Source organism: Erythrolamprus reginae, chromosome 7 (assembly GCF_031021105.1).
Source record: "Erythrolamprus reginae isolate rEryReg1 chromosome 7, rEryReg1.hap1, whole genome shotgun sequence".
Classification (NCBI taxonomy): domain Eukaryota; kingdom Metazoa; phylum Chordata; class Lepidosauria; order Squamata; family Dipsadidae; genus Erythrolamprus; species Erythrolamprus reginae.
The window spans coordinates 80,858,081-80,874,435 of NC_091956.1; the positions used below are offsets into that span (position 1 = coordinate 80,858,081).

A 16,355-nucleotide genomic window follows, 5' to 3' on the forward strand; every position below is an offset into this window, starting at 1 on the left:
ATTTGATAGGTCCTATCCAGTACCATTCAGACAATATGGGCTAGTGCAAATTCCATATGAGGTTGAATCTTGTGCCTTGATTTCTCTTCTAATATGGAGGAAAGGGATTTGCATACATTCAGAGAGAATGTTATAGCAGCCGTTAAATTTCTGTCCTTCGCTTTTAATGTTGCATAATCACTTTTCTCACCTCCGCCATTATTCATATTTAGCATAAGAGCTACCTGGAGAATACCTACAGAATATCACTTGCATAAGGCCAGTGTTCTACTCTACATTAAAGGTCTCCAAGCGTTTCTTTTATGGACTTAACCTAGAGTGACTTAGAGTAAAACGTGATTTCGGAAGTGCTTTGTGGGAAGCACGGCTTTCTTGAAAACTCAGCAGGTTTAATCATATCTTCTTTGTACAGATTGTTGTGAATACTCCATTGAGTCCTATTAACCTAAATGTTTTCCTTATCCAACATTTATAGAGTACGGTTCTAGAAAACAAACTCTCTCTGTTGAATTTGCCGTCTAAATTAATGGCACAAGAAAACTTACAAGCATATACTTCATCCTTCGGGAGAGACATACTTTATTATACTTCAGTATAAAAAAAAAAAGTGGAAGAAATTACCTAAAGCAAATTGGAATATTTTCTTAATGCTTTTTTAACATTCATATTTGATGGTTGTAATGTTTTAAAAATATTACATTTGGGACACATCACAGAGAGAACCTGCAATATCAGATGAATATGTGATGCAACATACTATATTGTTGTGGTTAGCTCTGGCCCAGCTCCTTCCCCAAGGACTGTGGATGTGGGGGAGGCATCCACATGCTGCAGGCCTGTTTTGCCCCCGTGGAATCTGATGATGAAGGCTCCTCTTACCAAGAAGACATGAGTGACAGGGAGGAGGAGAGTGTGGCAGACAGCTCAGAAGGAGATCAATTCTCTAGCTCCTCCTTGGATTCAGAACAAGATTTAATGATACAGCCATGCATGCGGAGAGCGATGCATAGGCAACAACAACTGAGAGATTATTATCAAAGAAAATGAGGCCACCTGTGGTTGGGTGGGGCTGTGGTAATTAGTGAGGCTGCTATAAATAGCAGCCTGTGGGTTTGGTCATTGTGGAGGATTATCTGATCATTGTGTTTCGTGCCTGCTTTGCTGACTTTGACCTTTTGTGTGCTGATTTTCCCCCGCTTTGAAACTAAACCAGGGCAAAGTGTGTTTCACTTTGTGAAAGAAGAAGGACTGTGAATTGCCTCACAGCTGCAAGCTAAGTATCACAGAACTGATAAGGGACTTGTACAAATTACCAGGTTGTTTGGAGACAAGTGCTCTTTGCTATACCAAAAGAGGGCTTGGTTTAAGTGAATTTTCATTATAAAGAACATTGTTTTGAATTTTCAAACGTGTGTGTGTCTGAAATTTGTACCTGTGAATTTTTGGGAGGATTCTACCAGAGAGCCCGACAGAACACTATATATTATAGTGAGATTTGAGCAAAATCTTTGTGCGAGTTTAATAATGTCATTTAACAATTACGAAGTTATCAAAAATATATCAGAAGCAAAAAATCCAAGATGATGCCTACGGCTCGGGGGCATGGCAAGCCTGGGTCATTGTCTGTTCCAGTGACCCAGACTACCAAGTTACTAATGGTTCTATAGAACCAGTCCGAGCCGGTAGGAACCTATCACTGATCTATAATTTATCTATAAACCAATACAAAGCATTGTTAACTTCCCTTCTCCATTTACCTCTTTGAAATCTTGGTGTGTCTTATACTCCAGTGCATCTTATAGTCTAAAAATACATTAACTAACAACTTAAATTAAAGGTTATGCTACCTTAAATTTTTCTTTAAGATTTGATTTGATTTGATTTATTTTTAAAATTGGATTTTTATGTCGCCCCTCTCCGTAGACTCGGGGCGGCTAACAACAGTAGTAAACAGCATATGACAATCCAATATAAACAGTTAAAAACCCTTATTGTAAAACCAAACATACATACAGACATACCATGCATAAAATTGTAAAGGCCTAGGGGGAAAGAGTATCTCAATTTATTTATTTATTGGATTTGTATGCCTGGTGGCAGAGATGGGTTTTAAGAAACTTACGAAAGGCAAGGAGGGTGGGAGCAATTCTAATCTCTGGGGGGAGTTGGTTTCAGAGGGCCGGGGCCGCCACAGGGAAGGCTCTTCCTCTGGGTCCCGCCAAGCAATACCAGGACTAGGAATTTTAGGGATTTAAATTATAAAAAAATAATTAGTATTCTTAGCTGGCATTAATAATAAAATGTATTATATTGCATCACATGTATTACATGCATAAATCATGCCTTGTTTTATGCATGTAAACATACCATATCTTATGTATTACATATATACTGGCATGTACAGGTATAAATTGTTGTAAATTAAACTATTGAATCAAAGGAAAAATAAAAACTTAAATATCACTTGTTTCATTTAAACAAACGTTATTTGTTTTCGGAACTCTTGATTCTAGACTCTGTTTTTACTTAAAAATACTGTAGTAGTAAATTTAATGGTACAAAATTAGCAATTTAACGGTAGAAGATCCAGGAATCTCCTGTAACGAAATTTGGACAAATGCTTCGTTTTGCAAAGAATCATTTTTCAGTTCTCCTTGACTGTGGTAAAAAGGTACTCGGTGAGATTTTACAGCAAAGATATTGCTTTAAATTACCCATTGTTCAAGTTCTGGGCTTGTTTGCCCTGTAGCAGTGGTTGACATTTCATAGAGATTGAACCTGCGTAGGGCCAGAAAATATATATAATTATATGAATCACCTTTTCTTGATTTTCCTATTATGTACCAATCATGGGAAAGGCAGGTATTTCTTAGGTGCTTTGCTACAGTAAGAAAAAGACGTTTTATTTACTGACCTGTAATTAGAATGTGGCATTTTGGTAAATGAATAGAAGATAGCTTTTGTATAATTTGGTACTCAACAGGTGCTGCAGGATATGGTAATGCAAGCCTTTGATCTACATTGCATAATGTAGGATATAATAACTGTAACTCTCCCAGTATAACACCCCCCCCAATAAATTTTCAAAATTTAAATGTTAAAACAGGCTTTTATTAAGGATCATAACAATATAATTATTTGTTTATATTTAATATTCAGTTGTTATAATTAGAATTTGTTATAAACAATATGTTGACTATGAAGGCAGAATTACTTGCATGCCCAAGTAGTTCATCTCCCCAATCATATTTTGACCCAATTTGTATACAGTAAAGCAGCGGTCTCCAAACTATGGCCCGGGGCCGCATGCGGCCCGCTGAGGCCATTTATCCAGCCCGCGGGTGATCTTTCCCCCAACTAACTTCAGATTGTGTCCCCTTGTTCTTGTGTTCACTTTCCTATTAAAAACACTTCCCTCCTGAACCTTATTTAACTCTTTAACATATGTAAATGTTTCGATCATGTCCCCCCCTTTTCCTTCTGTCCTCCAGACTATACAGATTGAGTTCATGAAGTCTTTCCTGATACGTTTTATGCTTAAGACCTTCCACCATTCTTTGGACCCGTTCAATTTTGTCAATATCTTTTTGTAGGTGAGGTCTCCAGAACTGAACACAGTACTCCAAATGTGGTCTCACCAGCGCTCTATATAAGGGGATCACAATCTCCCTCTTCCTGCTTGTTATACCTCTAGCTATGCAGCCAAGTATCCTACTTGCTTTTCCTACCGCCCGACCACACTGCTCACCCATTTTGAGACTGTCAGAAATCACGACCCCTAAATCCTTCTCTTCTGAAGTTTTTGCTAACACAGAACTGCCAATGCAATACTCAGATTGAGGATTCCTTTTCCCCAAGTGCATTATTTTACATTTGGAAACATTAAACTGCAGTTTCCATTGCTTTGGCCATTTATCTAGTAAAGCTAAATCATTTACCATATTACAGACCCCTCCAGGAATATCAACCCTATTGCACACTTTAGAGTAGTGAAAAACTCTGGAGGATTTCAAAATTCTAATTATTACACTCTTCAGCAAAAGTTGCATTTCTGTAAAACACTTGCCTCTTCTGTTTCTTGGCTCCATTTAGCAATATGGCAGCTGCGTACATTTTTGAGAGAGGGAGGGAGAAGTCAGAGAATGGACTATAATGGAGAGAATAAGAGGCTTGGTTTCCCTTCTGGTCTTTTTCAGCTCCGCCCAATGTGGGCTCAGAATAAAATCACATATTTAATGCAGTCTGTAGGTGTCCTCCAAAGCCTCATTTCTTTCTAGCAGTAGCAGCAGGAAGAGATGTTTAACCTGCTGATGTTTCTTTGTTCCATTTTTTTCTGCAACGCAACTAACCAGGGAGTTCAGTAGCTTCATACATTTCTCTGTAACTCCTCTTTTGATTGGGTTAGTGGGTTATTACTCTGATCTCCTCTACTGTATAACCCACAGAGGCACATTGTGCTGAGATTAAGTCTAGGCAAAAACATAGAAACCTAGAAGACTGATGGCAGAAAAAGACCTCATGGTCCATCTAGTCTGCCCTTATACTATTTCCTGTATTTTATCTTACAATGGATATATGTTTATCCCAGGCATGTTTAAATTCAGTTCCTGTGGATTTACCAACCACGTCTGCTGGGAGTTTGTTCTACTACTCTTTCAGTGAAATAATATTTTCTCATGTTGCTTTTGATCTTTCCCCCAACTAACTTCAGATTGTGTCCCCTTGTTCTTGTGCTCACTTTCCTATTAAAAACACTTCCCTCCTGGACCTTATTTAACCCTTTAACATATTTAAATGTTTCGATCATGTCCCCCTTTTCCTTCTGTCCTCCAGACTATACAGATGGAGTTCATGAAGTCTTTCCTGATACGTTTTATGCTTAAGACCTTCCACCATTTTTGTAGCCCGTCTTTGGACCCGTTCAATTTTGTCAATATTTTTTTGTAGGTGAGGTCTCCAGAACTGAACACAGTATTCCAAATGTGGTCTCACCAGCGCTCTATATAAGGGGATCACAATCTCCCTCTTCCTGTTTGTTATACATCTAGCTATGCAGCCAAGCATCCTACTTGCTTTTCCTACTGCCCGACCACACTGTAAAAATGATTACAAAATGATTATTACTAGTTATAGGGAGGGAGAAGGTAGTTTGTGTTTCACCCAAAACAAGACCCTACTGTATATTTTTTTGAACCCTAAAATCAGCAGACCCTTTGCTCACCCCATTTTTGCGAAAACAAATAGGCAAAAAATGGCCTGTTTTTTTGCAAAAACAGGGAACATTTTGCCATCCCCGAGCACCTAGGAGCTCTCTGCAGGCTTCTCAGACTGTCTGTTAATCCCATTTTGGAGAAAAATGGGTCCATTTTTTGCAAAAATGAGATGCGGGGATGGGGCTTTGGGGCAGCAAAAATGGCTGTATTCAGTGTATAAGACACACTGATGTTTTTACCTTCTTTTAGCAAGGAAAAGTGTTCTGCCGGCGTTTTTCAACCACCCGTAATTACAGGGTAATTAGTCCAGGAAGACACACACCACACGATAAAAAGAAAACCCAAATGTTTTTATAAACAGAAAAACAGAAACAGCTCCCTTTTTAAATGTCAAAGGAATTTTCTGGTACACACAAGGCACAGGTGAAAGGCAATCCAATTGCTCACCCAATAACTGGGAAATTGAGTCCAATTCTAAAGTCCAGAGAGTCCACACACACACAATCCTGAACAGCAAAAAAACACCATCTTGACAAAACAATGAATCAGATAAACTGCCATGAGGCTAAAACACCAGGCTGCACTTTTATCTGTTAGCACTAATTACAGCAGCCCCACCCAACCACAGGTGGCCTCATTTTCTCTTGTAATAATCCTTCAGTTGTTGTCTCCTATGCATCACTCTACGTATGCGTGGATGTGTCATTAATTCTTGTTCAGAATCCAAGGATGATACAGATGATTGATCTCCTCCTGGGCTGTCTGCCAAACTCCCCTCTTCCCTGTCACTCACGCTTCCTTGGTCGGAGGAGACTTCATCGTCAGATTCCATCGGGAGCAAAACAGGCCTGCGGCATGTGGATGTTTCCCCCACATCTACCTGCACATTCCTTGGGGCAGGAGCTGGGCCAGAGTTAACCACAACAGAAAAGATATCTCTTATACTCTGAAAAATATGGTAATCCTGTGTATTTGACCTGAAATAATGTTCAGAAGTAGCTCCTGCGGTTCGTTCATGAATATCTGCAACTGTGATGTTGCTCCGAAAATAACGTATTTATCTCTTTTTTCCTAACCTATAAACATTTCTGACATCAGTTGAGGTTTTACTGCCTGTTCTGTCTGGGTCACTCCAGAAGCCAATACCAACCCAAAAAGAGAATCCAGACACACTGGTAAAAGGCAAAGGCAGTTTTATAAAATCCAAGAAAAACACAGGTAACAGAAAATGTCCTTACAAACAGGAAAATGCTGTATCTTCAGATATATTCACGAAGGCCAAAAGTTCATGCAGCAATACAGAATTCTTGCTGCCAAGCCAAAGCTGTAGATAGTAGACCTATACCTCCCATGGATCTTCCAAAGCTGCTGGGCCATAAGCCAGGAACAGAGACGCCGAGAAACAAGACAGGATAACGCCACGCCAAGCTGATAACACTCCACATGGCTTAAAGGGCTTGCCTGCCTTTTAAACCCTGCTGATGAGTACCACACCAAAACCCAGCTGTTTCTACTTCAATGGTGAAAATATCTCTTTAACTGCTCTTTTCGTTGCTCTGAACGTCGCTGTCTCATGTCAATGACAGCTTGTGCGTCATCACCTATTGACTCCAAGCTACTGGCTGGGGAGAGGCCCCCCCCCCCGGGGCTCTCATGCTGTTCTCCTTCATCCCATTCCTGATTTTCCTCTCCCCTGTCTGACTGTTCAGCCCCCTCGTCTGCGCTGTCATCCTCCTCCGGGCATGGAGCCAGCAGAGACACAGCTGGTTCCTGAGCAGCCGCAGGCTGAATCACAACACTGCCTAGGTCAGTGAATTGTTCAGTCTTAACTATTATGAGCCCCATGGAGGAAAGGTGATTGTAAATATAATAAATACAAGCCGTGAGGTGTATTCTGCTAAGATCACCGCTTATTGCCACCTTGTACGGTCGTCACATGCTGACCTTCGTTACTGGGGGTTTCATCTTGCCGTTCGAGAGAAAGGAAGTCTACTTGCTCAGTAAAATACCTTTCTTTGTTGCGGTTCTCTTTCTCCTTTGCTCCTCAGAATTTGATAGACACCTACCGCAAAAAAAGAACAATTTGTTCATTCCCTGCAGATAATATTTCACAAAGGAAGAAGTTATTCTTGGCAGTGCCTGAGAATGTCTTGTAGGCATATAATGCTGTAGCATTGTTGAGATTAAGTGTGGGTCTTTGCATGGCCTGGTTTGGATAGTAGACTTCTCCGGTAATTCTGCTGGTAACTTTCCTTTAAAGTAATCTATTGCAAATGTAGAAAACATATTTATTTATTTATTTATTAAATTTGTATGCCGCCCCTCTCCGTAGCCTCGTAGCCTCAATTAAACACCTGTCTCTCGATTATATACCATTGGGAAGGCAGATGTTTATCTAATTAACACTTCAGCTCTTAGCTGAAGAAATATGCTAGATGTCTATGTCACAATAATTTTAACCACTTGGTGTTTACCAGGTTCATAAAAATACATTGTTTTATAGGCTACTGGTGTAGTTTAAATATGCTGACAATGTACAATACAAATCTAATAATTAAAACTAAAAACTCATAATTTAAAAAACATGCACACAACATACCATACATAAACAATATAGGCTTGGGGAAGTTATCTCAGTTTCCCCCATGCCTGATGGCAGAGGTGGGTTTTAAGGAGTTTACGAAAGGCAAGGAGGGTGGGGGCAGCTCTAATCTCAGGGGGGAGCTGGTTCCAGAGGGTTGGGGCCGCCACAGAGAAGGCTCTTCTCCTGGGACCCGCCAAACGACATTGTTTAGTCGACGGGACCCGGAGAAGGCCAACTCTGTGGGACCTAATCAGTCGCTGGGATTCGTGCGGCAGAAGGCGGTCTCGGAGATAACAGCCTATTTATGAATAATTTAGGTCAAGTTTATATTTTCTAGAAAAAGAACCAATAAACATAAGATATTGTCGATGAAACAATGTCGTCTGGCGGGACCCAGGGGAAGAGCCTTCTCTGTGGTGGCCCCAATCCTCTGGAACCAATTCCCCTCGGAGATCAGGACTGCCCCCTCCCTCCTTGCCTTTTGCAAACTCCTTAAAACCCACCTCTGCCGTCAGGCATGGGGAAATTGATTCCCCTGGGCCGTTTCCGTTTTACGCAAGGTTTGTCTGAGATGTATGATTGTTTTTATATTAAAGGTTTTAAATTGTTTTTATCGTTGGATTTGTTCCGTGTTTTGTGTTGTGAGCCGCTCTGAGTCTCTGGAGAGGGACGGCATACAAATCTAATTAATAATAATAATAATAATAATAATAATAATAATAATAATAATAACAACAACAATCATAATCATAATCATAATCATAATCATAATAATATTCTGATAATAACATAAGGAATTGTGGTAATGATTTGAACTGTTTTGATTTTGTTATTCTAGAATGGTAACTCTCATAACTTGTTCCTTTGTCACAGTCTGTATAGTTTGATGATAAATCTCAGGTATGAAGAAAATATGAATTTATTTTTCTGAATTTATTTTTTATTTTTAGGACCAGGGACCTACAGCCCAGTGGACCACGCAGGAGCAAAAATGTGTCCTGGAATGACCGTCTGGGTTTCTCAAGAACCACGTTTTAAAGACACAAAAGTCAGCAGTCCTGGGCCTGCTTCATATGTGGTGAGTTTACAACACAATGTTACAGTGTTCCCTTGATTTTCGCGGGTTCGAACTTCACGAAATGTCTATACCACGGTTTTTCAAAAATATTAATTTTCCCGCCCGATGACATCATATGTCATCACTAAACTTTCATCTGCCTTTAATAAATATTTTTTTTAATAAACTTTAATAAATAAACATGGTGAGTAATAATCTAAATGGTTGCTAAGGGAATGGGGAATTGCAATTTAGGGGTTTAAAGTGTGAAGGGAAGGCTTGGGATACTGTTCATAGCCAAAAATAGTGTATTTACTTCCGCATCTCTACTTCGCGGAAATTCGACTTTCGCGGGCAGTCTCGGAACGCATCCCCTGCAAAAATCGAGGGAACACTGTATTTGGCAAATGGTTAAACTTAGTCATTCCTTCTAATTATGTACCCTGTTTCCCCCAAAATAAGACATCCCTTGATAATAAGCCGAACTGGGGTTTTGAGTGCATGGCAATAAGGGCCAAGCGCCTATTTCATGGTTCAAAAAAAATATAAGGCAGGGTCTTATTTTCGAGGGAGCATGGTACATAATAACCTGCAATAGTAGTGTTATTTCGGGACCTAATGTCAGGAAAGCAAAAAGTTGGATTTTTTTTTACAAGACAGGAAGATGACAGCCACAGAATGCTGCATTTGTTGTATCTATTACAGTGTTAAGTTTGTGCTATACCAGCAGATCTTCAAGGAAGTTTATAGGCTTGGTTGGAAGGATTTGGTCCATGGAGGAAATATACAGTTGGTTAAAAGGCTACATACAGTGATCCCCCGTTTATTGCGTCCCCAACCATTGCGAACAGGGTACTTCGCTATTTTTCAACCCGGAAGTCAAAAATACCATCTACGCATGCGTGCCGGGCACGCATGCGTAGATGGCAGCGGCTTCCCTGGGTCTTCCCCCTCTTGCTGGCGTCAGCGAGGAGTTTCCCCACCGCCCACGCAAACTCCTCGCTGCCGCCCGCCCTTCGCCCGCCCACGCCGTTCATTCTCGCCGCTTTTGAGCTGAGTCCGGGAGCGAATTCGCTTCCGGACTCAGCTCAAAACCGCCGATAGCAAGCGGCAAGGAACGGCTTGTCTCGGCGCTTTCGAGCTGTCAGCTCGAAAGCGCCGAGACAAGCCGTTCCTTGCCGCTTGGTATCGCCGGTTTTGAGCTCAAAACCGCCGGTTTTCAGCTCAAAACCGCCGATAGCAAGCGGCAAGGAACGGCTTGTCTCAGCGCTTTTGAGCTGACAGCTCGAAAGCGCCGAGACAAGCCGTTCCTTGCCGCTTGGTATCGCCGGTTTTGAGCTCAAAACCGCCGGTTTTCAGCTCAAAACCGCCGATAGCAAGCGGCAAGGAACGGCTTGTCTCGGCGCTTTCGAGCTGACAGCTCGAAAGCGCCGAGACAAGCCGTTCCTTGCCGCTTGCTATCGGCGGTTTTGAGCTGAGTCCGGAAGCGAATTCGCTTCCGGACTCAGCTCAAAACCGGCGATACCAAGCGCCCCCCGGACCCCCAACCCGGGTTTGGGGGGCTGCTAGGAAGCCCTCCATGCCGGCGGCAAACAGCCGCCCCGCCCCCAATCTTCGGCTCCTCGCTAGCGCTGTGGGAGTAAAAACACCGTCTGCACATGCGCAGACGGTGTTTTTACTTCCGCATCGCTACTTCGCGAAAACCCGCTCGTTGCGGGGGCTCCTGGAACGGAACCCTCGCAACGAGCGGGGGATCACTGTATAGGGTTTTATGTTGTTGATGAAATGTTGGAAAGAGACATAGCCTAGAGATCATTATGTAAACGATGTGGTTGAACCTACAATATTAATATATGACTTAAGTGCCTTTTGATTGAGATGTTTTAATCTGATGTTGCAGATATGAACATGCCTTAACTTAAATTTTTCCCCAAATGGTTAGATGATTTCCAAAGCTGTCACCTGAAGGATCCTAATTTGTAGAATTTTTGACGTTATAAATGTATGGCATTTTCTGCATGGTGGAGCTAGTCAGATAATGTTCTGTTTCCAAAGACATAATTTTATTGTGAGCCACTAGGGAATTTGGTAAAAAAGTAGTACTATGAATTTATGTATTGGTAAAGGTTTATTAAATAGCCAGGGAGCCTTTATCCACCAGTTGTGATCTTACCTAGGGATAACACATGCCCCATCACTATTTACCTAATCACTATTTGCTTGGATCACTGCAATATGCACCATCTTGGTGCATACAAATCTAATAAATAATAATAATAGTCTTTGAAGGCCATTTGGATCAAAAGTATGTACAACAGGGGCCAGATTGGAGAGTTGGGTATATGTGAAATTTTACTTCTTCCTGGGTGGGTGGGAGGTGTAACAGAAAATAATTGAGACGCATGAGATTAATCCAAATTAATACACCCCCCCTTGCAACCCCAGTCCATAAGAACAAATAAAAACTGAAACTACAAGGTCAGTGTAGAATATAATAATTTAAAAATGACAGAAATCAAACAAAACAGAACCCCCAAAAAACAACAATATATTAACTCCAGGCCTGGGAGTAAGGCTTTATTTTTCCAGAAACCAGTAGTAGAGAGAACATTATTTTTATCTCTGGAAGATGCTATTAATTTTTGTAATCCAAAATGTTGAGACGCTGATTTGGCTATAACTGGTAAATGCGTATGAGTGCTTGTTCATGACTGATATATTAAATAGTACAGAAATAAAAAGCACCAGAGCCCTCCTGTATTATGTATATTTATTCACCTTCTGGAATATTCCTTCTCTTGCAAAGCCTTGGTGGCTATTTGCACATATCATTGCCTAGCAGTAGGCCAAGAGTATCCTGTTCAAGGGAAATCTTAAAAAAATAGCACGGACAGATTCTTTCTTTCCTGGCTAAGATTCTAGGCTATCACAAATGTATTTCCATGTACCTCTTCTGATTCAATTATATTTTGCAAGTTTTCATTATTACAGCTGGCTCTAGGCCAGATAGGAGGTTAATGATACGTTTTCAGAAGGCAATGAAATGCTCCGTGTATATATTTTATGTGCTTTTTTGTCCTAAAATGCTGTCAGTTTTAATCTGAAAGACAGCCAATATTCTTATTACATCAGAGCTGTTATATGGATCCTTATGAATGTAGTAGTAGTCATCCTGGCCTGAGTATGAATGAATGTTCCTGTTTATTTGAGAGAAAGGGAAAGATGAGTGATTTAACCTATCCTAGCTAAAGTATATGTTTTATTTTTTATTTATTCATTTGTCCAATACACAATACATATGGAAGAGAATATACATGAAGTAATATACAGTGGTACCTCATCTTACGAACGCCTCTTCTAACGAACTTTTCAAGATACGAACCCGGTGTTTAAGATTTTTTTGCCTCTTCTTCCGAACTATTCTCACCTTACGAACCCAAGCAGCTGCTGCTGGGATGAAGGGGTTTCTTTTTTTCCCCTTTTTTGAAGAAAGAAAAGGGAGGGGCGGCTTGGAGGAGGAAAGATTTTGCAGAGAACAGCTTGCTTGCAGAGGCACTGAAATGGTGTCTTTTGAAGAAAGAAAAGGGAGGGGCGGCTTGGAGGGGGAAAGATTTTGCAGAGAACAACGTGCTTGCAGAGGCACTGAAATGGTGTCTTTTGAAGAAAGAAAAGGGAGGGGCGGCTTGGAGGGGGGAAAGATTTTGCAGAGAACAACGTGCTTGCAAAGGCACTGAAACGGTGTCTTTTGAAGAAAGAAAAGGGAGGGGCGCCCCCCTTGCCTTTCTTCCTTCCCACTCACCCTTTAGCCTAGCCTTGCTTCTTCCACCCGCCCCCTTTAGCTGCTCCTCCCTGCCCTCTGTTCGCCTCCCTTCTAAAGTTTGGGATTTTCCTGAAGGATTTGCATGCATTATTTGCTTTTACATTGATTCCTATGGGAAATATTGTTTCATCTTACGAACTTTTCACCTTACAAACCTCCTCCTGGAACCAATTAAGTTCGTATGATGAGGTACCACTGTATATAAAGATAATATGTAAAAATAGAGGAGAAGATATATGAAAGGAAGAAAATATATATGAGATATGAGATAAAGGAAAGACAATTGGACAGGGGACGAAAGGCACACTAGTGCACTTATGTACGCCCCTTACTGGCCTCTTTAGGAACCTGGAGAGGTCAATCGTGGATAGTCTAAGGGAGAAATGTTGGGGGTTACGGGTATTTATTTAAATAAATTTAATAAAACATTGACTGAATTTTGTTACATTGAGATATAGGGGTTAGTTCATATTGTCAATGAAAAATGTGAATAAATAGTTCTTATTGCCTTTCTGATCTTTACCAATGTCACTAATATTAAGCATAGCAGAATGTCTGTTACACTTAATAAAGACATTTCCAGGTACATTCATCCAGATTCGTGTTTTTAAAATTAATATACTTCAATTTCTCCGTGTGAATACTATGCTGGCAATATCCCTTGAAAAGGCACCGCAGGTCATAGCAATAAGCACTAACCTCCTCCTCATTTATTTTAGTCAAAAGGTCTGGTGCAAAACATTATGTTGAAAACCAATTCCGAGCTGGTCTAAAATGGAACAAATGTAATCTTTTCTTAAAATCTTATTTATTTATTTGTTTGTTTGTTTGTTTGTTTGTTTGTTTGTTTATTTATTTATTTATTTATTTATTTATTTATTTATTTATTGGGATGGGATTGGATTGGATTTGTATGGCGCACCTCTCTGCAGACTCGGGGCGGCTAACAACAGCAATAAAACAGCATATAATAATAATCCAATACTAAAACAGTTAAAAACCCTTATTATAAAACCAAACATACATACAAACATACCATGCATAGAATTGTAAAGGCCATGGGGAAAACGTATCTCAATTCCCCCATGCCTGGTGGCAGAGGTGGGTTTTAAGCAGCTTACGAAAGGCAAAGAGGGTGGGGGCAATTCTAATCTCTGGGGGGAGTTAGTTCCAGAGGGCTGGGGCCGCCACAGAGAAGGCTCTTCCCCTGGGTCCCGCCAAGCGACATTGTTTATTTGACGGGACCCGGGGAAGACCCACTCTGTGGGACCTTACTGGTCGCTGGGATTCGTCCAGCAGAAGGCGGTCCCTGAGATAATCTGGTTCGGTGCCATGAAGGGTTTTATAGGTCATAACCAACACTTTGAATTGCGACCGGAAACTGATCGGCAACCAATCATTCCACAAAAAGGCAACTGTGCAGATCAACGGATAAATCTGTAGAACAAACAAGCAAGAAGACAAGCAGAACAATTTTCTTTATTAGAAAACTCTGTCCAGTGTTTTTCACCAAAGACTTGTTTGGCATAACTTTTCCTACTTGATGTCCATATAGATACTAATGGATAGACTAGCCCACGAGCCATTGCCCTTGCTGAGCTCCAGTGCGCATGCATGCGCCAGCCCACTGGTTTTCAGCTGGTTCCACTCATGCCACCCCTCCCCTCCCAGGAGTCTCCACACAGCCCGTTTTGAATGCCAGGTAAGTACAGGGGTCACACGGAGGCTCTGGGAGGACATTTTTCGCCTCTGGAGGCTTCCGAGGGGCGGGGCAGGCCATTTTTACCCGCTATATAGAGCGCTGGTGAGACCACATTTGGAATACTGTGTTCAGTTCTGGAGACCTCACCTACAAAAAGATATTGACAAAATTGAACGGGTCCAAAGATGGGCTACAAGAATGGTGGAAGGTCTTAAGCATAAAACGTATCAGGAAAGACTCAATGAACTCAATCTGTATAGTCTGGAGCAGCGTTTCCCAACCGGTGTGCCGCGGCACACTGGTGTGCCGCGAGACACCGTCAGGTGTGCCGCGGCGAGAGGCGGCGGAGGAGAGTGGGCGGATCGGGCGGGCAATGGGGCAGGGCGGAGAAGCCAGGGGCGCGTTTGGCCGGAGGCACCGTGGGGAGGCAGGGGCAGCCGCGGCTCCCTTTACTCCTACTGCCGCACCACCCTGCCCCTGCTCCCCACGGTGCCTCCGGCCAAACGCGCCCCTGGCTTCTCTGTCCTGCCCCATTGCCCGCCCGATCTGCCCCACTCTTCTCCGCCACCGCCTCCTGCCTTGGGGCGAGAATCCGAGAGTCCGGGACTGTGTGGCTTTGCGCCATGAAGAGAAAACGGCCGACTTTTCCCTGCTGCCGTTTTCTCTTCATGGCGCAAAGCCACACAGTCCCGGACTCCCGGATCGCTCATTTCTTCGGTCAGCAAAGCCATCTGCCCAGGAAAGCGCCGCGCTGGCCGGAGAAGCGAGCAATCCGGGAGTCCGGGACTGTGTGGCTTTTGGCCGGGCTAACGGGAGGCGGCACGAGGCCGGGCGCTGGGGACGTCTGGGAGGGCGAGGAGGCTGATGGCTGCTGCGCACTCCACTCTCTCTCGGCTCTCTCTCGCTCTTTCTTTTTCTCTCTGTTGCTGGCGTGGTGAACGAGAGAGAAAGAGAGAGAGAGAAAAAGGAGGGGAGAGAGAATGAGAGAAAGAAAGCAAGAGAAAGAGAGGGAAAGAAAGCAAGAGAGAGAGAGAAAGAAAGAAAGGGGGGAAGGAGGGAGAGGGAAAGACATAGAGGGAGGGAAGGAGGGAGAGAGAAAGAGAGCAAAAAAGAGAGAAGAAAGAAAGAAAGAGGGATGGAGAGAAAGAAGGGAAGTAAGGAAGAGAGAGAAAGAGGGAGGGAGAAATAGAGTGAAATGGAGGAAGAGATATTTTTTTTGTCGAAACTTTTCTTTAGCCCCCCCCGCCCCCCCCTTCAGTGTTCCCCAGAATTTTGAAAACATGAATAATGTGCCGCGGCTCAAAAAAGGTTGGGAAACACTGGTCTGGAGGACAGAAGGAAAAGGGCGGAACATGATCGAAATATTTAAATATGTCAAAGGGCTAAATAAGATTCAGGAGGGAAGTGTTTTTAATAGGAAAGTGAACACAAGAACAAGGGGACACAATCTGAAGTTAGTTGGGGGAAAGATCAAAAGCAACATGAGAAAATATTATTTGACTGAAAGAGTAGTAGATGCTTGGAACAAACTTCCAGCAGACGTGGTTGGTAAATCCACAGTAACTGAATTGAAACATGCCTGGGATAAACATATATCCATCCTAAGATAAAATACAGAAAATAGTATAAGGGCAGACTAGATGGATCACGAAATCTTTTTCTGCTGTCAGTCTTCTATGTTTCTATGTTTCTTCAGGTTCCAGGAATGATATCCACATACTATTTAAAATAATAGCAATATTAATAATCACGCACTCACAAACACACACACCTCTATTAGTCTGTTCATTTTGGGGATCTGCAAGATGTAAAGCAGAGGATAAAACATGGTAAACATAAGAAAAATTGGGTAGGCATTATCATTAAATGCACCCCAGCACCAGTCACTGTATCTTTCTAGTCTTACATCCTTGTGTTCACAAATCCATATCTTAAAAAATCCATATCCTGTTCTCTACATTGCATGCTGTTCTTTATAT

At 42.1% G+C, this 16,355-nt stretch overlaps 1 protein-coding gene across 1 annotated transcript in view; it reads left to right on the forward strand.

Annotated features, from left to right (window-relative positions):
- The window catches only part of STPG2 (sperm tail PG-rich repeat containing 2), a 198,314-nt gene that overhangs the window by 88,335 nt on the left and 93,624 nt on the right, over nucleotides 1-16,355 (forward strand). Inside the window, exon 12 of the mRNA XM_070757988.1 lies at nucleotides 8,748-8,875. Within this exon, the coding sequence (XP_070614089.1) occupies nucleotides 8,748-8,875 (128 nt within the window). The remainder of the gene's footprint in view (nucleotides 1-8,747; nucleotides 8,876-16,355) is intronic.